Consider the following 25368-nt stretch of genomic DNA (forward strand, 5'->3'; position numbering starts at 1 on the left):
TTTATTCCCTCGTGTTTGGTAACAATCTGGTTATGGCACACGCTCACTCTTTAGGTATAATGTTGAGCTTTTAAATTCACGACTTCTGTCCTTCTGGCCCACAGTTGTGCTGGAATTCAACAGAACGACTGATTCTTCGTCACATCCGTCATCACCATCATCATCCTCCACCTCTTCTAGACCCTCACCTCCCAGCCACCCCTCAGACTCTGGATACCACAGTAACGGTGGTGGTGCAGGCTCAGCAGAGGACCCAGACTCTGGTGCTCAGGGGATCCACCTCCTCCTGAGACCTCCAGACCTCCTGTCCCCCAGTCTACCTCCACCACTCCCCCCACATAGCCAGCCCACCCTCACTCCTCCTCCCCCCTGGGAACAGGGGCCCTCGCTGGAGGAGGCCTGGGGGTCTGGGGACTACCTGGAGACTCTGTCCTTCATGGTACCTGAAGGTGACGAGATGGCCCTCGCCACGCCAGTGCCCAGCCACCCCTATGATGGGGACAATGGGGGGGACTGGGTCTCTTATGACACCTCCTTTCCTGCTCGCCCCACCCTCTCACTGTCATCCAAACTTCCCCTCTCCCCCTCCTCCTCAACCCCCAACATTCCCCTTCACACTCAGCCTGCCCATCCGGATGTCTTCCCCACCTGGGATGAGGACTATGACTTGGAGGACATGATCCCACTGGAGCCGACGGAGTTGCTGCTGCCCGACATGAACAGTCTGGAGTACTACACAAACCTGTTGGCTCGGGAGAGGGAGAAGGAGAGGGAGAGGGAGAAGGAGAAGGAGAAGGAGAGGGAAAAGGTAAATGAGAACGACTCCAAACCTGTCCTTACACCTACAGCAACACACACCCACCATCCTCCTTCTACCCCATCCTCGAGCCCCATTGCTCCTCTAGGATTGGAGCCTAAGCATCCCCCAAGACAGCCCACACCTCCCCTCACCCTTACACCTATCCTCACAGGTGAGGAGAAGACACCTGCTCCATCAGCCACCCCCAAGATCCCTTCCACCCCTACTGCTCTTGCTCCAAAACACAAAGACTATGTCTCGGTCCCAAGCAGGCACCCTTTCCGACCCCCGTCCAACACCACCAGCTGGGTGCCTCCCCCTCCGCCGCTGGGACCCCCCACCCGCCCTGAGAGGCCAGAGAGGCCCACAGTGGTCACTGAGATGCCAGCAAAGGCTCCTCCCACCAAGGCCGCAACCACTACTAAGGCTACCACGACAACAACCACCGCCATCATCACCACCACCCAAATCACAGCCATCAGCCTGACCAGAGCCCCTCCAGTCACCACACCCAGAGTGGCCCAGACACCACCCACCAGACAATACCTGTGCAATGTCACCAAGCCAGAAATGTACCTGGTCAGAGTAGGTAAGAGCCTTAGAAGGTCATGTGACCATACCTCCAGGTGCTGCACATTTTCTGTCTAATCACTGATGTCTTCCATGTTTGTGTGCCCTGCAGTCAGCTCCAAAGGCTCGTCTGCTGGTTTCAGTCAGGTCCGAGATCTTCTGAAAAAAGACTTCAACCGCTCAGTGGAGCTGCAGGTACAAACAGAATCGCTGCTTCTCAGATCTGCATGATTCCGTCCTGCTGATGCTGACTGTGGTTTCCCCTCACAGTCAAGCTCCTGCTTCACAGACTTCACATGAAACAGGCTAATCCCAGCCCGCCCTCTAACGTTCTCGCTCTGAAGTGTTTGTTTTTAGCTCATTCGGCTGCAGTCACAAGAATCACTACTCTATCTGCAGTACTGGTCAGAATTTAGTCAAACACACAGACAATGATCGGCTAATATTTGTCTTTCTCACTGGATTTTCTTCCTCATTAGTTTGTCCAAAGCAACCAACCAATGACCAGAGACTGATCTCTGTGTGTTACTGTGTCACTGATGTTCTGGTTCATGCTTATGTGGAGTTTGCGTTGTGCTGGGAGCCAGTCATTTATTAACTTTGTAATAGTGAACTCTGTTTCTAAGCTAATGTTAGCTTGTTGTTTACTGGGAGCAGAGGCATCGAGACACTCGGAGTATAAACCTGACATCCTTTAGATCTTAGTCTTTCACATAGAAATCAGTCCACAAACTGTTAGAGGCAGCAGGAGAAGGTCCAAGCTTTTAAATTACACAAAAATCAATAAAAACCATTTAATCCATGAAAATATGCCATCTGATGCATACTTTTCTTTATTTTTTTAATGCCTTCTCTTTCATTTATTCATTTACTGAATCCTTATTAGATATTAAGCTAAACTTAAAAATTGTTAATAACTTTCCACTCTCCCCTGGTTGTTTCCTTTTCAGTTCCTAAGAACTCCATCCAGTTTTGCCTTTCGCGTTGTGTCGGGACCGCTGATCTTCACTGCCATGTCCGTCATCAATGCCCTCCGCCGACCGCCGCCACGCTTCGGCCCCATTCCCACAGTTTCACCACTGTACACCATACCTGACCTCAGGTATCAGATCAACTCTGTGCTGCAGTTTGTTCCCACTCATGTTGACATCCGAGTCTGCAACTTCAGTGAACGGGTGGAGAGAGGGCTCACCATGGCGTACGCAGAGACACGGAAGAGATTACATGAGGGCGGGAACGCCACCGTACAGGTGAGTCTGCCTCGTGTGTGGTCACTATTTAAAGCCGTTCGCTTTTCTAATTTCTTTTACTTCTTCACACAGTTGCTGAACATCACCATAAGCGTGGCCCGGCCAGCGGTGGAGCAGAAGGTTCCCGTCGACATCACGTTTGCGGTGCGGGATGGCCGGGGCTACCTGCCGGGGTCAGAGGTCAGTGAACACCTGAGGAAGCTCAGCCTGGTGGAGTTCAGCTTCTACGTGGGATTTCCTGCGCTGCAGATCGCTGAACGTACGAAACGATACACAAACCCATCACGCGTCACAGTAAACATTAAACCGACAATATGTAAAGCGTTTTTATCAAACTTCTGTTAACAGCCTTTCACTACCCTGAGCTCAACACTTCACACCACCTGCGCTCCACCTGGGTCCGTACAGGTAAGAAACCCACTCTCTTTTTTTACATTTTGGTATGATGTTTTTGTACTGTGTGGATGATGGTATGTGTTAGCTTCGCTCTGACAAACTCCCCTTTGTGTGGTATCAGTCCTGCTGGGAGTTCAGGAGCAGCTGGTGGCCGAGAGAAGCTTTAAGGCTCGTCTGGAGAGACGTCTGGCTCTGCTGTTGGAGGAGGGACTGCAGGAAACCAGTAGGAGGCGCTGGAAGAGAGCCACAGCAGTGGGCAACAACAGTCTACAGGTACACACACAAGGCAATGATGGCTGATGTAATGCCACCAGAGAGAGGTGTGTGTACCTGTACAATGTGAATGTGCACTGAACCGGTTGTGTCTCAGGTGGTGCGGGTCTCCAGGCTGTCAGGGGCAGAGCGCCCTCTGGAGGTCTTTTACTTTGTGGAGGGTCCCGGTGGAGAGAGGGTCCCTGCTGAGGTGACCGCCGCCACTCTGAACCGTGTGGACCTTCAAAGGGCCGCCATTGTCCTTGGACACCGTGTGCAGAGACCGCTGGCCCAACGTGAGTCCAATGCTGAGTGTGTCCAAACTGCTTCTGATTGGTTCAGAAAGTGTCATATTGATAAAGTTTTTCTTTTTCATTCTGTTTCAGCTGTGGAGACGATCTCTGTCCCTCCAGCTGAGACTCAGAGCAGCAGCATCTGGCTGATTGTCGGTGTTGTTGTCCCGGTCGTACTGGCCGTCTTCATCATCATCATCCTGTACTGGAAGCTCTGCGGTTCCGAGAAGCTTGAGTTCCAGCCGGACGCCATTAACACCATCCAGCAGAGGCAAAAGGTCAGAGGTCAACAAAAAGGACTTGCACTTTAAAATTAACAGGCGATGACACCTGGTGTTTTTCTGTCCTCTGTGTTTGCAATCTTAGGATTTTAGCCACCAACATGATGTTTTTGTTACCTTACTGACCCCTGATCCATATCCTCTGTCAGCTTCAGGCTCCCAGCGTTAAAGGCTTCGACTTTGCAAAGCTTCACCTGGGTCAGCACAGTAAGGATGACATCATGGTGATCCAGGAGTCCGGTCCACTTCCTGCACCAGTAAAGGAAGCCACGCCCTCCGATGGCGGAGACCTCAACACCCCCAAATCCAAAGGATCATCCACCAAGGTGTCGCGGCCGAGCCGCCGCAGGGGGAGGTTAGAAATATGTTGTGACTTATTAAACAAACTTGTTAAAAAATATAGAATATAAACTTCACTGGCTCGCTGACACGATTATTTTTCATTCAGAGAAATCGTCGACATCGAACATTTTTACTGAAGTATCTCAAAATTTTACTTAATCCAGCAGGGACTAGACAGTGAAACTTTTATGACTCACCTGTTGTGTCCATTGTCAGGCTCAGCCCATCAGACGGCGACTCGTTAGGAAGCGACCAATCGAGCGGCAGGGAGTCAGCAGAAGAAAGCACCCGACCTGTGGCCACACCCAGTGAGGGGAAACAGCACAGGAAGACACCCAAAAATGGTGAGAGCCACAGTGCCATAATCAGCTTTAGTATTTGTAATGAATAGGCTGTAAACAAAGGATGGAGGCTCTGCTCTGTTCAAACTTTGTCTTTTCTGTTTAATGCACTGCCTACTTGAAGGGAGGAGCAAAATGGGTACGTTAACATGCCAACACATTACCACCTTCTCACACACTGATCTCCAATCCACATTTCCTATCAACACGTGAAGCATTGCGATGCTGCAGAGACAGAGCTAATTATGTCTCCAAGAGCTCAACCTTTAAATTCACAGAATAAACAATAATAATAATTAATCTGTGACTGTGTCAAATCGATCCGTCTCCAGTAATCACAGTACCAGCGACAACAATACCTTAACTCATAAAGGGAAGAACAGGTCCTGGTTTATGAGGCGAGTCATCAGCAGTAAGCTAAATCTGAATACTGATCATCACTAAATGATGGAGCGAATTTTACTTTCCACTCTTACTTTATTAACTTCTCTTTTTTCTTATTCTTGTACACTTGGAATATACATGCTTGTTGTCTAAATGTTTATATTCAGACTTCTCTATAGTTTGAAGGTTATTTCTGGTAAAATAATTTCTCTGACAGTAACAAACACAACCCTGAGTAATGCTGAAGATCTGACCGCAGTTGTGGCTGAAGCATCGCTGCCACTCTGTCAGCCTCCTGGATGTCCTCTGCATGTGACCTCTGACCTCTGTGCTGGGGGTCTTGGTCTGTCTGAGGGATTTGCCTCATTCTCTCTTTGTTTCTTCTGCTGCTTGTTCTGGGAAAAAGTTTTTTTCTCCCACTTTTTCATCATTATCCTTATCATCGCCATCTTCATCTCCTTGTTGGTTGCTTGTCACTTTTTATCCTTCTGCAGTTACTGCAGCTCTGCACACATAAACACATTTATTTCTGCTGTAAAGCTTTAACATGGAAGTCTATGGGACTGACCTACTCGCTCTGCAAGCTTTCAGTAGATGGTCACTGGTGAAATGCATCCTGGGAGTCTGAGCTTTCACTTCTCTGTTGGTCTTTAAGTCTCCTTTCACTTTTTTCTGTCCTCTGACCTCTCCTTCCACAGGTGCTCCATCAGGCAGCGGCCCGGACGAACTGCTGTCCTCGTCCTCCATCTTTGACCATGTGGACCGCCTGTCCCGCGGGTCGTCTGACGGCACCCGTCGTCAGGCCAACAAGGTGCAGCTCATCGCCATGCAGCCACGTCCGAGCCCACCCCAGCCACACGCCCCATCACAGCCAAGCTCCTCCCTCACTGAAAAGGTCAACACAGAGGTGAGTTGACAACAAAAATACATCCAGTCACAGCTTGCCATGAGGTCATAATCATTAACTGTAGTCAACCGTCTCTGTTCCTGCAGGTGGCGCTGCGGCACAAGTCAGAGATCGAGCATCACCGGAACAAACTGCGACAGCGTGCTAAGAGGCGGGGCCAGTGCGAGTTTCCCTCCATGGATGACATCATGGACGCATTTGGAGATGGTCCAGTTCAGAGTGAGGCGGCACAGCGACTCTACAGCTCTGCCCACGACCACATGGACTGCATCCTGCAGGCCGATGCTGCCTCATCCCCAACTCCCACCGACTCCAGGAAAAGGTCAGACCCTACCTGAGGTGAAAAAAGAATATTTCATTCTCCATGAACAGCTGCTTCTGTGTGACTAAAGCGAAAGCTGACTCAGTTCCCTCAAAGACAAACGTGTTCTCAGACTTCCTTGACGCATGCTCACTCACACAGGTAAGGAAATCCCAGAAAGTTGATTCTGTTCATCTGGACGTAGCATTACATTTGCATAATGACCAAAACTTGCAGCACTGATTTAATTGATTGTACAGTTTATAAGGTTGGGGGAACCTGCAGGCAGCAAAGACAGAAGAAGTGGATGATGATGAAATGTTTCTCTCACTGAAAACACTACATCCAGATGAATGGGACTGATGTCCTCAGAGGGTCTGAAGGACACATAGTCAATACTCTTGTCAGTCCTTCAGGGTTGGTGCATGTCTTTGATCCTGTAGGTAATATTCATGAACATGACCTCAAAGGGTAGCCAGGGTGAAGAAGGTGTGCATTTTGGGAATCTTAGCATTTTATCCCTGCTCTTTGCAAATGATGTAGGTCTTGGAGGCTGTGTGGACAATAGCTGATTTTTCTCTTTGGGCTCACGGACAAAGGGGAAGGTGGAGCTTGAGATGGACTGGTGGATTGGTGCTCCATGCAGGAGTTGTACCGTACTGCTGCTGTTAGGTTAAGAAAGAGAGCTTAGCTCGAAGATGTCCGTTTCAACCTGACACAGGAGGAGCTCATAATCGAGCCGTGCTCCTTCTCAGTCTGATCAGTGCCTCCTGAGGACCTCCAGACATGCCCAGTTGGGAGGAGGCCCTGCAGGAGACCTCAAACTCTAGAGAAATCATATTTAAGACATACCAACCGCATCCCTGTTAGCACCAAAGCTAAGCTCATTATTGTCCCATCTGTTTCCAGCCTGACTGTAAACTCTTGTGTTTTTTTGCCAGAGGGAGGCGCTCTCCTAGGAGTCGGCGGGCTCAGCCAGGACCTGGAAGTCTTCCTGACACAGACAGAGACCGGCTGCTCACCGATCAGAGCGCCACCTACAGGAAATACCCCGGACTCAACAACGTGGCCTACATGGTGAGGCAAACAAAATTTAACCATCAAATAAGCAAGGTAGGTGTGAGCTGGATATGTTGCCTGTTCTAAGCATTCACAGACACACATAATGTTTGAGTGTTTGGAGGTACACGGCTGATCTGATCTGTTACTGATGGTGTCGTCAGCATGACATGGACAGAGCTGTACACTGTTACTGAACTCTGAGTGACACAGGAAGTCTTTTTGAGCCCTGTGGACATTTTTTGTAAGACAGCAGAGCGCTGACTTGATGTTCTACTTCATTTCCTACAGTCGGACCCCGACCTGCCCCCGGACCACGGCAGCCCCTCCCCCACTGACGAGGTCTTTGACCCTGCCCCGGCCCCGCCACCCTACATGCCCCCCCAGCCGTCCATTGAAGAGGCCCGGCAGCAGATGCACTCTCTTCTGGATGACGCCTTCGCCCTGGTGTCGCCGTCCTCGCAGGGCAGCGCCGGGGTAAGCTCTGCCCTGCCCAGCCCCTCCCCTCAGAGCTGGCCCCCAAACCAGCCGTGGGGCTCTTACCCAGCAGCTCCCCCTCACAGCCCCTTCTCTGCAGTGAGTGTGTGGACCTGCAGATGAAGCAGATACTTCTGTCAGGAACTCGTGCTCTGGTTTAATTCTCTTCTTTCTCTTCTTCCTGCAGAGATATGCAGAGCTGGGGATGTCCCCCACCTCAGTCCAGGGCCTCCTGCAGAGGTTAGTCTCAGAATACAGAAGACTTGGTCCAGTCTGAGTACTAGGTCAGAACCAGAGCTCATTCTCTGTGTGTTTCTACAGGCAGGGGCTGAGCTCAGGAGGGTATGTGTCTACTGGAGATCAGCTGCAGGAGTCCATTTACTCCAACAGGGGGCAGTATGAGGACCCACCCTCCTCCTCTAGACCTCGACCTGTAGGAGGGAGCACAGGTACAGTCACAGCCATCAACAAATAACAGCTCACCGTGCTTTCAGTTTATATGACCTGACAGCAGGTATCTACTTTTCTTGATGGGGGGCTCATAGAAGTCACTGCAGCTATAAACATGACCGGCCCCCTGCTGGGCAGTGACAGCACTGAGGATGGCCTCAGTGAGTCAATAAATACATTCAGTTCTGTAACTTTATGCCATGAAATATACAGATTAAAGTAAAATGAATGAATCAAATCTGAGTCTAAAATATTCTCCTCTTATTTTCACTTTCTGACATGTTTTAGATCCTGAACTTGTCTCAAACAGTCAAACTGTGCAGAGGTAATGCATAATACAGCTGACTGGTCGTGCGGTAGAGGCTGCCCTCTGGTGATGCCATACACTACAACAAATATACAGCATTTCTAACAGTTTAGGAAAGAAAGAATTATCATTCTCTCAAGATTTCTGAAAAGAATCATATTGTGTGTGAATACCCAGAGACTGTAGATTAGGTTAGTTAATGTGGGACGAGGCATTTTTTTCTCATGACTCTGACAATAAAGCCAAAGGTAACAAACCTCACATGACTTTGTCTGTATTCAGTTTGTTTCCACACAGGCTGATGATTTACTAATGTTGTATCTGCTGACTGGTTTCACTGACCTCCAGGTGCACAGCTCCATCACCTGACCCAGGTGGGTCTGTCCAGTCAGATTGGTGCATACCCTGGGGTGGGTCGCAGCATGTCGGGCCCCACTGGCTCTAGCTGGAATCAGCAGCATTCAGACCAGGACCTTTCCAGGCCAGGAGCCAGCAGAGAGAGCGTGAGTGGTGAAATCAGTAAAGAAAATACCTTGGTGGTGCACAGGTGGAGCTGAAATGTCTCACCCTTTCTCCTTTCTTTTCACAGGTGATGTCCTTTCCTGAGTTCTCCTCTTCCTCTGTTTTCCAGATGCCCAGCTCCTCATTGCGGGACCCGTCAGCTCCACCTCTCCTCCTGACCTCACCTACTCCAGAATATCCGCCTGAGGATGCATCACCATCCGCCCACACCTCCGCCTCTCTTATAAAGGCCATCAGGGAGGAGCTGCGACGTCTCGCACAGAAACAGGCGGCAGTGACCAGCTACCCGTAAACTGGTTTGGACCTCTTTGGATCAGGACTCAGCTGGTTTTGAAAGTTTTAAACCACATAGAACCTGAAAGGTCTAAGGGAAACCATGAAACTAACCAATTTACACTCTGGGCTCTGTTGAGCTAGTGTACGTCTGTGCCGGTAAACCCAAAACAAGTCTGGACCACAATCCATGTATGAAAACTTGGACGTCTCTCCTGGAGACCTCCGGTACTTTACAGGGTCCTGAACTGTCTGTCCGTCACTCTCAGCTCTGTTTCATTAGACATGAGTTTGACTTGTATTTTCCACTGAAGTGCTTCCTAAAGAGCATCATTAATGATCATCCTTCCTGAACCTCTTGATTCAGTCGTTACTTTTTAGACATCTGGAGCAGCAATTCATTCCTGAACTTGTGGAGTAGATGGTCCTTGATGGTCTTCAACCCGATTGGCCTCTTGGTCTTCTGGAGTTTAGTCATTGGAGAGTTCATTCTGGCCTCCTGGAGTTCTTGAGGGTTTTGAGGGGTTTGGGCCAGCCTAATATTGGGGGACAGTTGGAGCAGCTGCTTTTATTAAACCCAGTTCTAACTGTAAGATCAGTATTTGAGACCAGTCTAGAGTGAACTTTATGTTGACTGCACCAGCCAGCCTTAACTATGCCCGGTGGTAGCAAGCTCGTTTACTCGAACATGCACATAAAGATGGGTGTTGCGTAACAGCAAGCATTCTTGCTAACTGTTTACTTTTGGTGTTTTAGTGGTTAACACATTTACTTGGGAAATAAAAGGTCACTGGTTTAATTCTAGTTGCTTGAGGAAGGGCCTTCATTGTAAACCTCTACCACATCAAACTCGTACAGCTGTTGTGACCCCCTGTGGTAAGAGAGCAGCTAAAAACAGCTTTTTTAATTTAGATGAAAGTAAATTTTAAAAAAAATTACTACAAATAAGAAAATTGAAACATCATTAGTTATCTCAAGGACACACTGATCGCCAAGCAGTCTAACGTGATAGAACATGAGAAGCATGGCATTAGGACCTAAATAAGTCATTTTATTGACCGGGCATAGACAGAAGACCTCCTGGGTAAAACAAGGATATGGTCATGTAATTGTTGATGCTCATGAAGCACAAGTGTGATAAAGTGCAGCACCACTAAATGCTCGGTCATGAACCAACTCAAACTTTAAGGCTCTCCAGTCAGTTCAAACAGATCAAGAGAGTCAACTCCTCGTCGTTGTATCTGTAACAGTCTGTCTAGCTTGCTTGTTGTAAAATTTATTTATTGCTCATAGAAACAAATGCACAGTGGCTCCGTGCCTCAGAGGGTCCTGGTTTTGAGCTTGGGTCAGACCTGCTATGCAGTGGTTGTATGTTTTTGTTGTGCTGGTGAAGTTTTCTCCGGGAGCTCGGGTTTTCTCAGTGTTGATGAATGTACTAGGTCAGGTAGCTTATCTTGTTTCAAATCAGTCTGCTAAAAGAGTGTATAGTTCTCAACAATTTCATTTTCTGGTTTGAAGAACATGCCAAGATTTGCAAGAAGACTTAAGGCTGAATGGTGCAACTACCAATACTTCTCAGGCCTGACTTAGAACATCAGATTATGAATACCTTCTTAAGTTAGTGCAACCAACCTTTGGAGAAGAACTTCCCGTCTAGTCTTTCAGAACTTCGTGATCGTTCCTGGAGTTCTAGAGTGAATGGATCTCCAGGGAATCTATCCGTTGGAACCTCTGCGAAGTGCTGTCCTTAATGGCCTTCTGGTGGTTCATCCTATTGGAGTAGATGGTTATTCTTGACCTTTTGAGTGGATATTTCCCTCTGGACCAATTCCTCCTAAAGTTCTGAAGTGGATTGATTCTCTGGACCTTCTGTGGTGCTAACTGTCAGCCTCATACCATCTTGTCATTAACCACTAATTGCCTTCCACACTCCCATCAGCCACGGTGGTCAGGTGTCTGTTCATAAACCATATCAATGAGGTCTTTGCACTGTCGACAGCTGGAGGTGCCGCACAGTTCCTGCTGCACGGGGATGCAAAACAAGAAAAATAATATTTATAGCTATCTATAAGAATGAATAAATATATGTAAAGAGATAGAATCCCAATGAGCACAATATTAATGTAAGAGTTATTACTGGAGTATTGAGATGTTACTTATTTTTTATTGCTTATATATGAAAGTATACTTTAAATGCTTTATTTTGATCAAAAAAAAGACCAAACTACTGTTCTATGGTTGTAATCCTCTTGTGTTTAAGCTCGCTGTAGATTTTGAGCTAACATTTGTTTCTCTGTGGAAACGTTGCTTAGCGTAGCCGCTCGCTCGCTCGCTCGCGTGTTCATGTATCGGTGGCAATGAAAAAAAATTCAGCTAATGCATTGCTTTGGTATCAAGCTTTTTGTCGCTGATTTGTTGCATCCATCAGTCTGTGAGCAGAGCGCTGTAGACAAGTGGGTAAAAAGTGTTTGTCAGAGAGGGGAACTAGTCGTTCATCACCGCCGCAAGGTGGTTCTTCCTCAGAGGAGAGCTGCTTCATAAACTCACTGAGAGATGTCTCATCAGAGCTGCCTGATGATCCTGATGAAGGGAAAAGCAAATAGTGATAAGGTTTATATTTCCAGGACTCCAGGCTGATCTTTTGTCTCACATGTAGAACACGTCAGGAAGTGCTCATTTCAGCTGTACTCTTCAGTGATACTCTGAGTTCACTGTGTGGTTTAGGTGAGGGATCTGCCCAGGAAATTTCCCATTATGTTAGCTTCATTGTTCTGACATGAACTACAGACTTCATGCCAGGACATTGCAGGTAAAGGTGTTAATGTTTAACCTGCAGCTCTGTCGGGCGATTAAGAGCATAAATAACTTTTCTTTGTTCCAGCCTGTGGCTGAATCCTCACACTCCCCTGAAAGGTTCACACCGTTTCATCAGGGGAGAAAAATAAGGTTTGTCATTACTGACCTTTTATACTATTGAATATTTATATTTTTATTATTCACCTTGTCAAGTGAGTGAAGTCTGCAGAACCTTCTGGAAGTTTGTAGAAGACCGCTTTGCAGACATGATTGTAGATCCAGAGAAATGTCTCCCCATGTGGACCTCCTGATATTGTCTCTGCATCTATTGTTTCAACCTTTAGTTTCATGTCCTGGCTGCATAGCTGAGCGGCTGGTTCCTCTCTTTGCTGATTGGCTGTCCTCTCTGTGGTGTGTTGGTGGTCGGTCACTCATGGTGAAGGTTTGTTTGCATCTGCTCTCTGCTCTTCTTCAGCATGTTCAACTAAGTTTGAGGCTTTAGCTATTTGTGGTGTTGCAGTTAATGTTTAGCATGCTGCCAAAAGATGTAAAAAAAAGTGAAGAATCGTTCCACATCCAGTTAAGAGTGAGCAAAGAGTGATTCATGTCACACACCATGAGAACCATCATGTTTTTGTTTTTTAGGAGATTTTTGAGTCTGAATGAAGATGCTTATGGATGGAGTGGATATGATGTTGAATAGAAACCTATTATATACGGAAAAGATTTTATCTGTGATTGTTCTGCTGAACAGACTCAAAGACACAACACATTCGTCATGAACCAGAAACCAACCGCAGAACTCTTTACCTGCTACAGACGATCTGATTGGACCTAGCACCTGTCAGTCACGCTGTAGGACTCAGCAATGCCTACAGGATCAAATGGTGCTAATTCAACGACTCAAGGTGTCTGAAACGATCAGATCACCCCAAAAATGGAAAATAATCCTGCAGGTGTCCGAATAGCAAAGAAAAGTCTGACTTCTCAGCAAACTCTTCATAAACTTCTCCTGAATGTTTCTGTTTTCCAGAGACTCTGTTTTCTAGACCTGTGATCCTCAGTAAGAGTCCAGCAGATGAGCAGACGCTCAGAGGATGATTTTTCATGACAAAACTACTGATCAGCACTCTGAGACCTGCTGAAGTTTGCGGGGATCACGGTTGCTCCCCTCCCTGCAGGCCGAGCCGGTCCAGTTGCTGTCCTGGACAAAAAATATGAAACTGTGGAGGTATTGTACAGACGACACAGGAGCTGTAACTTTCCATTCCGACTTTAACCATCTCCACACAACAACTGAACACATTGTGCCAAAAACCAGCAGAACCTCTCCTCCCGACCTTGGTGTGAGTGGAGCCCTCTGGTGGGCCACCACAAAACTGCAAAAACTGCTGCAGAGCAGATCAGCAGCTGCAGGTGGAGGTGATGGAGTCACGGCACAGGAAGCATGTGGTCAGCTGATCATTAGGTTTAGTGGGGAGAACTTTGAAAACAGATCTTTGAGACAGATCATTTGACAAACAGATCTGGCGCAGACTGCAGCTGTCGGTGGATCTCCTCCAGAAGCTTTTAAAACAAACCTGCTGCTGCATTGGCACATTTTTAAAACTTCTCAGTTTCAACTTTGTTCTGTTGTTTTTGAACAGAGTTTAAAGGATCTGATAATTATTTGTTTCAAAATTTTAAACCGATTCTATGTTTTAGCTGCTATTCCAGCTTTTCCTGTTATCTCAAACTGCCCGCTAAAACAAGAGCTTGGACAAGCTTTCCCCTGCCAAAATCAGTAGCTGTATCTGCACCAGCAATTGAAACTGTTTTCAGGTGTTGACCTTTGACCTGCAGAGAGCTTTGCTTTCGCCAGGGTTTCAGATCTCCCCTCTGTCAGTAGTTTTGTCATGAATGAACTTCTGTACGGCTGCTCCGAGTCGAACCACATTCCTGTTGTTCCTCTTCAGGCTCCGTTTCCACGCACCGCCTTGCCGATTTACACACTTACACCAGTTGAGAGCAGGCCCCAGGTGTGGTTCAGGTAACTTGGTGATGCTGCTTCATGGAAACAGAGCCTGGGGGAGTTCTTTTAATGTCGAGTCAGTGAGCTGGGAACACTGCCAGCAGCCTCACCTGTTCCACAGTGGCCAGATGAGTGTGCCGCTAACCTGTGCGGGTCACATTGATAGGATCTGTTCTACCCTGCCTCTGTGTGAGCTGCACCCTGTGGTGTTTCAAGTCTGACAGACTGTGTTCAAAACATTAAAGAGACATGTTCAGATTCAGAGAGGCTGACGGCTTTTTCTTCATCCTTCGATGATTCAGTTTTCCTCTGATGCGCTGCACAGCATCTAATCTGTCTGATCCCTCCAATCAGCCAACGCCTCATTCCAAAACCACACAGCTCTGCATATGGAGGCCCATTTCTGGCACAATGACACTGACTCATGGGACAGTCACCAAGTTTAATAGCAATACTGTAATCTAAACAAACAGCTCATTTCTAGAAAGATCTGAAGTTTAGGAACAATTTGTTAAGAATAAAGTCATAAGCACACAAATCCTCATTAACATTATTTACATTTTAAATCTGGTGTCAGCAGGGATAGCGAGCTATCGCCTGCATCCACAGACTGTACGGGAGCGTCTCTTTCTCTCACTCACTCACACACACACACACACACACACACACACACACACACACACACACACACATCCTTCCTGGATGGTCTGTTAATACAGTAACCTCACAGTAGTCACATGACGCCATTAAAAATGCTCCAAAAGGCTCCAACAGCACAAACACAGCCCAGCGGTCCAGTTAGCAGACAGCTAACAACTACACCAGCCTGTGTGATCATCCACTTGCCAGTCAAAGAGGCCACGCCCCCTGATTTATACAGGTGAGTTTAGGAACCATCCTCCCCCCTTGGAGTTGTTATAAAGGAGGAAATTATCTATAAAGACACGATGAGATTGTGTATCAGGTTTTAAGCATGTTTATTTCTGCTGCAAAGTTTTAACATGGGAGTTTACGGGCACTGACTCACTGCTGCCACTGCTGGACCTCAGAGGAACTGCGGGGATCTGTCTGTAATTACTCTCAGTGCCAGCAGGGGGAGCTTCAGGACTAAAGTTTAAATATTTGTGCTCTAACTTTCATAAAGTGAAAATATTCCAGAGGAATGTGTGATGGGTTGAGATCTATTAGGTCAAACTGCTCAGAGATTAAATTATTGATCTTGTTTTTGACCGTATTGTTTCATTTGCTGACTTCCTGTCTCTCATTGTGACGTTAAATGTTGTGGAGAGGCTCTTGTTTTGTTTTTCTTCACTCAGCTGATGATGGGCGGAACTGAACCACTCCCTGCACACAAAGCTCCCTACCCCTCCCCCCGGGCTGGCTCTCTGGTGACGACAGCACTTCCTGAATCACCTGGACAGGTGAACAGCTACGGTGTTGACCTACCTGTCGGGCTGTGACCTGCTACAGGATGAAAATAGACCTCACCGGCGGCCTCAGCGTTGAAACTCAACATCTGTGTGAGTGCTGGTTTTATTTGAGAGAAAACGTTAAGGGTTCGATTCCGCTGTTGGTTCCTGTGTGAGAGGTGAAGCTGAAGTGGCTGCAGTCATAATAAATCCCGCACTCAGTTTTAATCGCGCCGGTTCTTCCCGAGAATCACCGGAAATATCTTTCAGCCAAACTACGTTTAAATTTCTACTGGTTTAACGTTTATTTTCTCTTCCCTGTTTCACATGTGAAGTAAACACGTCAGGACCATTTACCTTTGACTGGGCTCAAAACGATTCCGTCCAGTTCATTAAAGAAGGATTAACATGTCTGTTAAAATATCTCCTCATCCAGAGTTTGTATGCTTGTTTCTTTAAGGTTTGAGGATTTCTTACGTGTAGTTCAAAAAACTCATCGTCTGCCTGAAATCTGCAGCAATTTCATGTTATTTTCCAAAAAAAGACTGCTTGTATTGGTGTAAATGATTTTTTGGCCTATGATATATGAAACATGTCAAATATGTCCCTCAAATGATCTCAGGTTGTCTTGAGCCACCAACAACACTCTTGTTTTATCCAGCTAATAAGTCTCTTTGACATTAAAAGTGTGTTTTTTCAAGAGACAGTTGGTTAAGATGGCAGCAGATATAACGAAGTAGTTCAATAAAGATATTTTAAGTGGCCAAAAAGGACTGGATTGGTTATAAAGCAGGTACAATAACACAGGTTCATACTTACAACATAACTTAATATATAATTCATCTCTAAATCATGTTCTCTACAGTCTGTTTACCAATATAAGTAAAGACATTACACATAAAAAAACAAACAAACATTGAAACATTGGAAATCACTTCGTTACAACACCTACTTCAGTTTCCTCCACCTCAGCTTCACAGAGAAACTAACACACCTCCCCTGTGAACAAAGCACAATCTGTGTTTGTGAGAGCAAAATGATTTTAAAAAAAAAGCTTCAGAGAATGTAATAAAGTAAGCCTGACAATAATATATTCTTTTTGTTTACTAATAACTGGATTCAAATCCATAAATCAACTGCTCGTTTGAAACTCTGATTGGCAGCAGCTCACTGATCAGTCTGCTCAATCTCATCTTTTTCTGGAGGCGATTAATCAGTCAATAGATCAGTTTGATGGAAAAGGTGATCAGTAGTACTTTGGGACTTTTACTTTTGAAGGACTCAGCGGTGTTTGTAACACCACCCTGAAGTCATTGGATGAACATCGGTTTTTCTACTCTGTAGACTGTAGACCCGCTGAAAGGTAAAACCAAACAGTTGTGGATTAAGCTTACTTGTTGTTCCTAGAGTATTTAAAACTAGAATGGGAGGCAGAGCCTTCAGTTTTCAGGCCCCTCTTCTATGGAACCACCTTCCTGTTTGGATTCAGGAGACAGACACTATCTCTACTTTCAAAATTAGGCTTCAAACTTTCCTTTCTGCTAAAGCATACAGTTAGGGATGGATCAGGTGACCCTGAATCCTCCCTTAGTTATACTGCAATAGGTGTAGGCTGCTGGTGGATTCCCATGATGCATTGAGTTTTTCTTCTTCAGTCACCTTTCTCGCTCACTATGTGTTAATAGAGCTCTCTGACTCTCTTCCACAGCATGTTTTTTGTCCTGTCTTTCACTGTATTTGATTTTGCACTGTATAAATAAAACTGAATTGAATGAACTGAACTGAATTAAGCGTGAGTGAGTGTTTGAAGAAGCCTGCAACATTGCCACAGATATGATTTTAATATAAACGATGAAATGAAGACTCAGTTTACTAATAACCGGATTAAAATCAGCGGCGCTGCATGAAGCTGAAACTCTGCTCACAAATGTTCTGGCTTATGTATCTGCAGACGGTTGAACCTCAGACGGCTGAAAGGAAGACGTCTCATTTCAGGATGAGTGACTCTATGAAGACTCAGCTGGTGAGCTCCATCCATCTGCAGGAGGTGGAACTGCAGGAGAAACCTGCCGACGACAAGCAGGACAGCAACAGTAGCAACAATGGTGAGTCTGATAATCGATAATCAAACATCTGGAGATGATGTGATGCCCTTGGAAACATTGGAGGGTCCTGTGAGGCCCTTTGAAACGTTTCCTAAAAAGGTTGTGATGTTATTGTGAATGAACCTGTCTGCAAAAACTGCAAAAACATCAGGAGAAGCACAGTAGGTTTCTGCCATGGGCAGGTTTTAACAGTCAGTTTCACTACAGAGACCTTCTTTGTACTTTATTTCAGTCCAGTTTTATTCCTAAAGCACTTAACAGCAGAAGTGCGATGCTTTATTCTGAAAGGTAAAGACTCGAATTCCTGTTCAAAGAATTTCCTTTGAACAGGAAGAAACCTCCAACAGAACCAGGATCAGGCGGTCCTGATCAGGAGCATGCTGGGACTCAAGTCCTCTGCAAGGAGGTTAAAGCTCAACTGTTGTAGGGTCATATCAGTCCACCACAGAAGAACTAGTTCTCACCACCTCATTTCCCTCATTATGAAATTAAAGGTGTCTGTCACAGCCATTCTGAGCAAGAGGAAGGTGGTGATGTTAGTTGATGTATTGATTGATTCTTGCAGCAGATAAAACGTTTACAGTGGAGGATGCCGTGGAGAAAATCGGCTTCGGGCGTTTTCACATTCTGCTGTTTGTCATCATGGGCAGCTCCAACGTGAGTAATGTTTATGCTCAGCAGCAAAATACTCAGAGTATTTAAAATAATCAGGGTGCTCACTCTGTGTTGTGCTCGTGTTTGTGCGCAGATCGTGGAGGCGATGGAGATCATGTTGTTAGCTGTGGTTTCTCCGGAGATTCGATGTGAGTGGCGTCTGGATGACTGGCAGGTGGCACTCGTCTCCACTGTGAGTCACAGCACACAGACTGATCTGCTGATAATTTATTGATTAATCAATTAATTTGCGTCAACCAGTTAGGCTGAAACCTCTGAACTCTCAGAGGGTAACCCTGACCTCAGTGGGGCTTTTTTTAGCATGGCTTGACTTTATATGGTCAGCAGCTCTGAACAGGTCTCACTGATCGATCACGTTCACAGTCAGCAGAGCAGCTTCTTGTTTCATTACATCAGAGATCAGAGGCGTGTGAGCTCATTAACGTGATGACTATATGAAAGTGCTGCAACACTTCTCTCTGTGTCCTCAGATGGTTTTTCTGGGCTTCATGGTTTGTGGAGTGTTGGGAGGATACATCGCCGACCGATACGGACGCTGGAAGGTCAGAAACAACTGACACGCTGACAACAACTGACACGCTGGAGTCTGTGCACTGATTGGTTGACTGCTGGTGTGTGTGTGTGATCCAGGTCGTGTTCGGTGGCTTCGTGTGGAGTGCGTACTTCTCGCTGCTCACGTCATTCGCACCGTCGTACGGTTGGTTCATCTTCCTGCGTGCCATGGTGGGCTGCGGCGTCGCAGGAGTGTCGCAGGGGTCAGCTCACACACACAAACATTACGCTGAACATCCTGCAGTCTGATTGGCTGGATGGTGGTAAGCTTCAGTGGCTGCTCTAATTGAAAGCGTCTCTGTTCAGGTTTGTGCTGAAGACCGAGTTCATCCCAGCAAAGCATCGAGCCACCCTGCTGCCTCTGGCCACCGTGAGTTCATCCTTTCTTTGAGTTTCACTGGTTTCCACAAAAATAAAGACGAGGAAGTCAGAATCATGTTGACCACAAAGTACTGCTCCATCTGGGAGACCTCACAGAGCGAAACATCACAGAGGTCCTAATGAGTGTCCACACAGGAAGCGATCATCAGCATCACTTTATCACTGACAGTTGGTCGCTATCAGACATTACAGGCTGAGGTTGCCTGGGTAACCCACCGCTGTATATCAGTCAACAGTATTTGTGACTCCGTTGGTCGTTGCCTTTATTGCTTACCTGGAAGTTGATAAAAGTTTTACTGAGGGCTCACCCACTTCCTGTCACCAGCTGTTATTTCGCTCGCAGTTCCTTCCTTACTCTGCTCTAATCCTCATCTCTAAGGTCATGTTTTGGAAATCAGATATTGTGATAGCACAGAAGTTGAGAGGGTTCTAGTGCCCATTACTGAGGACCTCACAGGGTTAAATCCAGTGTTTCATAATAATCATGGGCAATAGCAGCTTGACGCAGATTTTATTACATGGAAAACTCAACATGCTCAGCATAAAAGATAAAAACATAAAACATGAGTAGGTCTATTATCTTTTTAAGGCAATACAATCAAAGAAACACGTGTCAGTGTATACACACAGTTATTAATCACAGTCTTGTGGAGATAATATTCTGTTTTTAAAGAGATGTGAGAAAGATAAAGTCTTAGATGTCCAGCAAATACAAAACATCACAAGGCGACAGCAGCAAAGCTCAGAGTCCATCTCTAAAACACATACATGTATCATAAATCACAGATAATGGTCTGTTGCCAGCCTCATTTTAATGCTTAATACCCGTCATGGAGAGAGCACAGCTCCATGGGTAACAGCTTCAGCTCACGTCACGTTGTTTGTTTGTTTTTCTCCCATGGGGTTTTTAAAGGCATCCTCAAACTCAGCTTAGTTACCTGTATGGTGTGATGTCATCAGTTCAGATCTCCCAGCATGCTCCCTGTTTGTGTGTCAGATATTCTGGATGCTGGGCTCCATGCTTATCATCATTCTGGGTATGCTGGTGGTTCCAACTTTGGGCTGGAGGTGGATGATACGGATCTCTGTCACGCCGAGTATCATCCTCATCTTCCTCTTTAAGGTGAGATATGCCCCTCACCTATCCACCCTAACCTGTGCAGCAGTGCTGTGATCATTAGATTAGAAGTGAATGCACATATGAACATTCAGTGTGGCAAATTAAACGAAGAGTGAAAGATTCCTAAAGAGGTTTTCAAAGATGTTTAAGTCTTGCTGTAATAATTCACAGTTACTAAAAGAAGTGAGGGATGATTTGGAGGTTCTGAAGTAGTTTGTCAGGTTTTAGGTTGTTGGTTGTTAAACTAAAAGTGCCAAAAGGAGAGGGGTGAACAAAAAAGAGAAGCGGAGTCACTAAACTAGTAGAAATCACATGAAGTGCCACTTAAAGCATAAGCTGGGGAAGACTAAGTTGCCACAATAATCTCATCAAGGCTAATGTGAGCTTCTGATTGGTAGATGTATTCAGGCTCGTGAACCCAGGCTGACTGCTGTTTCTGTATGTATTGATTCAAATCAGTTTATTCCTGAGTCGGCTCGTTACAACGTATCAGCAGGAAAGACTGAGGCTGCCATGAAAACGCTGCACTGGATTGCTAAAATGAACCGAGCTTCTCTTCCGCCAGGACGACTCGTGGAGCCCGTCACGGTGCGTTAAGTGTAGTGAGTAAGACTTGAAATAAGTGTACTGATCTTCCTGAAAGTCGTTTGCTGAGTGAATCTTTCAGCTCCTGAAAATATTTTGCTGTCAAAATGATTAAAAGTATTTCAAAATTGTTTTATCTTAAAGTTTGTGAAAACAGTCTACTGGAAAAATACTACACAGGGCAGTATGTGTAATTCACAGGGATGTCCTGATGGTGGCTCATAATATAAAGCAACTTGAGGGGATTGCCATTGTGATTTGGCGCCGTATAAATAAAACTGTTGAATTGAGTTGAATCTGAGGGTATCACTGGATTCAGTCATAGGATATTCGGTGTGAATGTTCCTGTATGTTTCAGAGCGAAAGAGGCAGCTGGAGAATTCTGCTCAGCCCATCATTCAGGAGGACATCTGTACTGCTCTGGTACTCATGGTAATGGTATTTTATTTTTTAGCGTTTTAATAAAAGCAGGCTACATAGCCGTCACAGTAAAAGGGCATCAAAGGAGCAAATTATCAGATAAAAGCAAAAGATCCAGTGAAAGCAAACTGGAGGTTTGCACAGGTTACATTTACAGACAGGAATAGTCATGAAAAACTCAAACTGTCCAGCAGTTTTCTTCTTTAAGGAAACCAAATCAGAAAGTATGCGTGCTTTATATTAAAACATAGTAAGGTATCATAGGCATAGAGGAGAATACTGTATTATGTCTTCTGATTGGATGCCAAATAGGGAGATTTAAAGTACTAAGTTTATACAGACAAAAGTTGTCTATGAAGTGTTTCAAGCATTTCTGGAAACATTTCGTAGACAACTTAAAATGCTCCCAGCAGTTTTTTTCCCCAACTATAGAGACATCCGAGGTTTGTAGAAGTCATTGAATGTGGTTGTTATACCCAGTATGTATAATCCTTCTTGGACCTGTTAAGGACCAACTTTCATTTGTTTCACTGTCAGGTTTGTGGCATCGTTTATATACTACGGCTCAGTGCTGAGCAGTTCGGAGCTGTTGGAGAAGAACCTGTTGTGTGTGATCGATGCTGACAAAGAGCATCAGGTCAAACATCGCCATGAGGACGGACTGTGTTACTGCATCCCCTTTGGTTACAGTGACTACCAGACTCTGCTTATCAGCTGCCTCGGAGAGGTTGCATGTGAGTCATTGTCAGCGAAATGCGTTGAGAGAATTTTCAGTTCATCAGTTTTTCAGCCACACTTGCAGAATAATTCCTAAAACGTACTGCGAAGGTTTGCTGCTGTGCTGTTCCCGGATCAGGTCTACTCTGACTCCTCTCTTCTATCCTCCCAGTGGTCCCAGCAAACATCGCTCTGCTCAACGTGTTTGGACGCAAGATGACTCTGACCGTGCTGCAGCTGTTAGCAGCCTTTTTCTTTATGATACTCAACATTTGCTCCACTATGTAAGAGCCCCACAGACTGGACCCCCCTGACCGGGTCCAGGTGTATGATGTCATCTCATTAGAGCAGGTCAAGGTTTGTGATGTCATCTGGTCTGTTTTGGTCGTGCAGGTTTGGCTTCACGGTGCTGCTGTTTCTGCTGCGGTCTCTGGTCTCCATGAACTTTAATGTGGTTTACATCTACACAGCAGAGGTACGTTCACAGTCTGCTGGCTTCAACGGTGCATTTTTTAAGGACCGGGTCTGAGGTGACAGGTGTTTTGGTTTCTCAGGTGTACCCCACGGTGGCGCGCTCTCTGGGGATGGGTTTCTGTACGTCGTTCAGTCGCATCGGAGGAATGATCGCTCCGTTCATTGCTCAGGTGCGTTGGCTGTCCTGCTTAATGATCAGAGTTTTCAGGTTTTTGGTCCAGTCTATCATTGCTCTGCGTGTACTTCAGGTGCTGATGTCTCAGTCGGTGATTCTGGCTCTCTGTCCGTTCGCTGTGGCCTGTGTGCTCTGCGCTCTAGGAAACTTCCTGATGCCAATAGAAACCAAAGGACGAGCTCTGCTGGTGAGAATGTGATTTTGTATGAGCTTTGTTCTTTTTTCTTATGTCTAAATGCCGTGGTCTGACATGTTTGTTTGTTTGGATTTTTTCAGCAAAACTCCTGATGGTGTCTCCGAACAAACTGCTGGTCTTTATTTCATTTTGGTTACATGTGTAAAGACTTTAAATATGATACTGACCTCAGGTGTTGCTGTGCCTTCATTAACAGCTCAAAGGGAATGAATGTTTGTTAGCATCAGTGAAGGAAACCTTACATTGTTCAGGTTGTCAGGCCAGTTCTGAGCCCTGTTTCTCTGGTTTTTGTAGGATTATCTTTCACCTCCTCCTGCACTTCACATGAATCAGCTGTTACTTTATGCTTAAAAGATTCAACAGTATAACAATGTAACATTATTTCTGGCTCTTTGTATGCAAAGAATAATAATTACCGTATATTTTATAAACATATCCAGGAGTATCTTAGTAGAACAGTAGGCTCTAACAGTAATTCTGTATGCTCATTAATAAACTCCAACTATTTAACAAAGTGTTTGTGTGAGATAGTCTACCTGTGGATGTTTTTCCTTCATGCTACAGATGTCATGTTTTACTTTGATCATATAAAACTGAATTTAATGAGAACATCCTGTGAGTGCAGTGTAAATGATCTTCCTGTGGCGCCACCTTCAGGACAAATGATACAGGCTCACCTCAGGTGTGATATGAGCAGCCTCTGAAGTGCAGCTGTAACGGAGTCAACAAAAAAGAAGCTTTATAACATGTTAATAGTTGGAGCATGTGCCAGATTTCGATGTCTCATTATGGAAATTTGTGATTGGAGAAAATTAATTAATTGATATAAAAATAAATAAATAAAAATCTTTTGTGGTAAACTGTAGGCAGTTCATGCTTGTTGCCCAAATAAATGCTGTTCAGATTAAAAATTTTAAAAAAGATGATGATCGCAAAGTGAGCATGACCCTTCAAGCGACTACAGCCATATTAATGGTAAATTTGCTGGGTTGAGGTAAATGGGAATGAAGACAAATACTACTATAACTCTCGAAAATTCACAATTATTATTCATATGAAGATTACCATATTAAACTAACTATATTAAACTTGGAGCCACCTGGTCGACAAATAACGCAACTGCATTGTTAAGGTTCCTCGTGGCTGCACAGTACACGCCACAGCAAAGGAAAATGATCCCAAAATGGAGACGGGTGCAGGTGAGCAGCATTGTTGTTTCTGTATGTTTAATAGTGAAAACGTTCTCACAGTAGTAATAGTTCGTATGTGTTTTTGTTATAAGCACTGCTAGCATGTATCCTGAAAGTTACAGCTCTAATAGTGGAGCTCTTTTGGAGCTCTTAATAGTAACTTTATTTACAATTAGTACTTATGGTTAGCATGCTAAGCTAATACTCGTTAGCCAGTTGGGTGCTTACTGGCTGGCTCCTGGCTCTCATGTTTTGTAGGGGAGTGCATCACAGGTCAGGCTAACATGGCCGGGCTGGATACAATAAAATTATATATAAACGTTACTGTGTGTGTGTTTTCATTGAAAAAAATACATGAAAATATTTTATAAATTACTTTACCTGTACTATAGCAATATGTGCGCCTATATAAAGAGCCACCAGCAGGAAATAATTGCGGGAATAGTTTGTGGTATCGGTGGTTCATCTGCTGAGTAAAAAGATAAGAAAAGGAAAATGGATCGGGTGCTTGTCGCAGTTGCTGCTGGCATTATGTACCTTAAGGCTGAAGAAGAAGCAGCGCAACTGAGAAGACTGATCCGGGAGAGAAGAGCCAGAATGAAGATGAGGGGGAGGAGACGTGCCTTGATGGCGTGCCTTCTTGACTCAGTACTTTTTTAAAAATAACTAATAGCCGAGGCTGCCCGTCGCCTGGGGGACGTCGTATGCGAAGGTCACCGTATAATGATCTTCCCGGACTACTCAAAGTTGCTGAGTGAGAAGCGGAATAAGTTTAATGAGTGCAAGAAGCTACTGCACAACAAACGTATTGGTTTCTCCTTGATTTACCCAGCAGTGCTTGTTGTGAAAGCTCCTCAGGGATCTGTCTGTGAAGGTTCTCAGTCATCCAGGTCATCGTAGTCAAAGGAGCTTGCAAAGAAAAGCGTCTGGACTTCTTTAAGTTACTTGAAGACGTTTCACCTCTCATCCGAGAAGCTTCTTCAGTTCTAAGGTCAAATGGTGGAGAGTCCCAGATATAAACCTAGTGGGAGTATCCCCCCACAGAGGGACAAAAGGACCCCCTGATAATCCTCTAATCGCCTGAGCCAAGGTGTGAAACTGGGTGTGGGTCCCAATCAGCCAGAGTTTCGGGTGTATTCATTGTGAAACCTGGCCCCACCTTATCATGCGAATTCCTGAGGTCAGATGGCCCAGGATGTGAGTGGGCGTTAAGGCGTCTGGGAAGAGATCTCAAAACTGGATTATAGATGGCAGAGAGTTGGTGTCGTAAACCCCCGCCTCTGTTCAAAGATGGTCACTCACAGTGGACATAGATGGCTTCTTTCACTCCTCTTTCAAACCACCTATCCTCTCTGTCC

General features: G+C 45.5%; 2 protein-coding genes across 10 annotated transcripts in view; both read left to right on the forward strand.

Annotated features, from left to right (window-relative positions):
* Positions 1-14273, forward strand: part of LOC146369641 (UPF0606 protein KIAA1549) — a 28165-nt gene extending 13892 nt beyond the window's left edge. The window contains exons 3-23 of one of the 8 annotated variants that reach the window (XR_014797321.1): positions 105-1388; positions 1482-1564; positions 2320-2619; positions 2692-2878; positions 2968-3027; positions 3137-3288; positions 3386-3563; positions 3654-3838; positions 3991-4196; positions 4400-4527; positions 4649-4663; positions 5607-5815; positions 5902-6137; positions 7058-7229; positions 7467-7652; positions 7840-7892; positions 7974-8101; positions 8198-8263; positions 8391-8427; positions 8758-8912; positions 8999-9114. Coding sequence is in view for 7 of the 8 variants with exons in the window: in XM_084909678.1 (XP_084765804.1) it covers positions 105-1388; positions 1482-1564; positions 2320-2619; positions 2692-2878; positions 2968-3027; positions 3137-3288; positions 3386-3563; positions 3654-3838; positions 3991-4196; positions 4400-4527; positions 4649-4663; positions 5607-5815; positions 5902-6137; positions 7058-7229; positions 7467-7751; positions 7840-7892; positions 7974-8101; positions 8758-8912; positions 8999-9223 (4241 nt within the window). In the remaining variant the exon portion in view is untranslated. Of the gene's footprint in view, positions 1-104; positions 1389-1481; positions 1565-2319; positions 2620-2691; positions 2879-2967; positions 3028-3136; positions 3289-3385; positions 3564-3653; positions 3839-3990; positions 4197-4399; positions 4528-4648; positions 4664-5606; positions 5816-5901; positions 6138-7057; positions 7230-7466; positions 7752-7839; positions 7893-7973; positions 8292-8390; positions 8913-8998 lie in introns of those variants that run through there. The other 7 variants (XM_084909683.1, XM_084909678.1, XM_084909681.1 and 4 more) reach the window with 7 other exon arrangements.
* A 95-nt stretch (positions 14274-14368) lies between these two features.
* On the forward strand, positions 14369-24329 carry svopl (SVOP-like). Of its 2 annotated transcripts, none has more exons than XM_084909685.1 (16): positions 14369-15531; positions 17372-17525; positions 18091-18182; positions 18274-18372; positions 18671-18742; positions 18831-18955; positions 19059-19122; positions 20131-20256; positions 20713-20841; positions 21197-21270; positions 21796-21992; positions 22148-22259; positions 22369-22450; positions 22530-22619; positions 22698-22811; positions 22901-24329. In XM_084909685.1, the coding sequence occupies exons 2-16, from the start codon at positions 17417-17419 to the stop codon at positions 22910-22912; spliced, it is 1497 nt and encodes a 498-aa protein (XP_084765811.1). In that variant the 5' UTR covers positions 14369-15531; positions 17372-17416; the 3' UTR covers positions 22913-24329. The 2 variants fall into 2 exon arrangements, with proteins under 2 accessions (XP_084765811.1, XP_084765812.1); XM_084909686.1 differs by having other exon boundaries at positions 18094-18182.
* Positions 24330-25368: the final 1039 nt, after the last annotated feature.

This window comes from Perissodus microlepis, chromosome 17 (genome assembly GCF_051167445.1).
Source record: "Perissodus microlepis isolate ML-2025 ecotype Zambia chromosome 17, ASM5116744v1, whole genome shotgun sequence".
In the NCBI taxonomy this organism is placed as follows: domain Eukaryota; kingdom Metazoa; phylum Chordata; class Actinopteri; order Cichliformes; family Cichlidae; genus Perissodus; species Perissodus microlepis.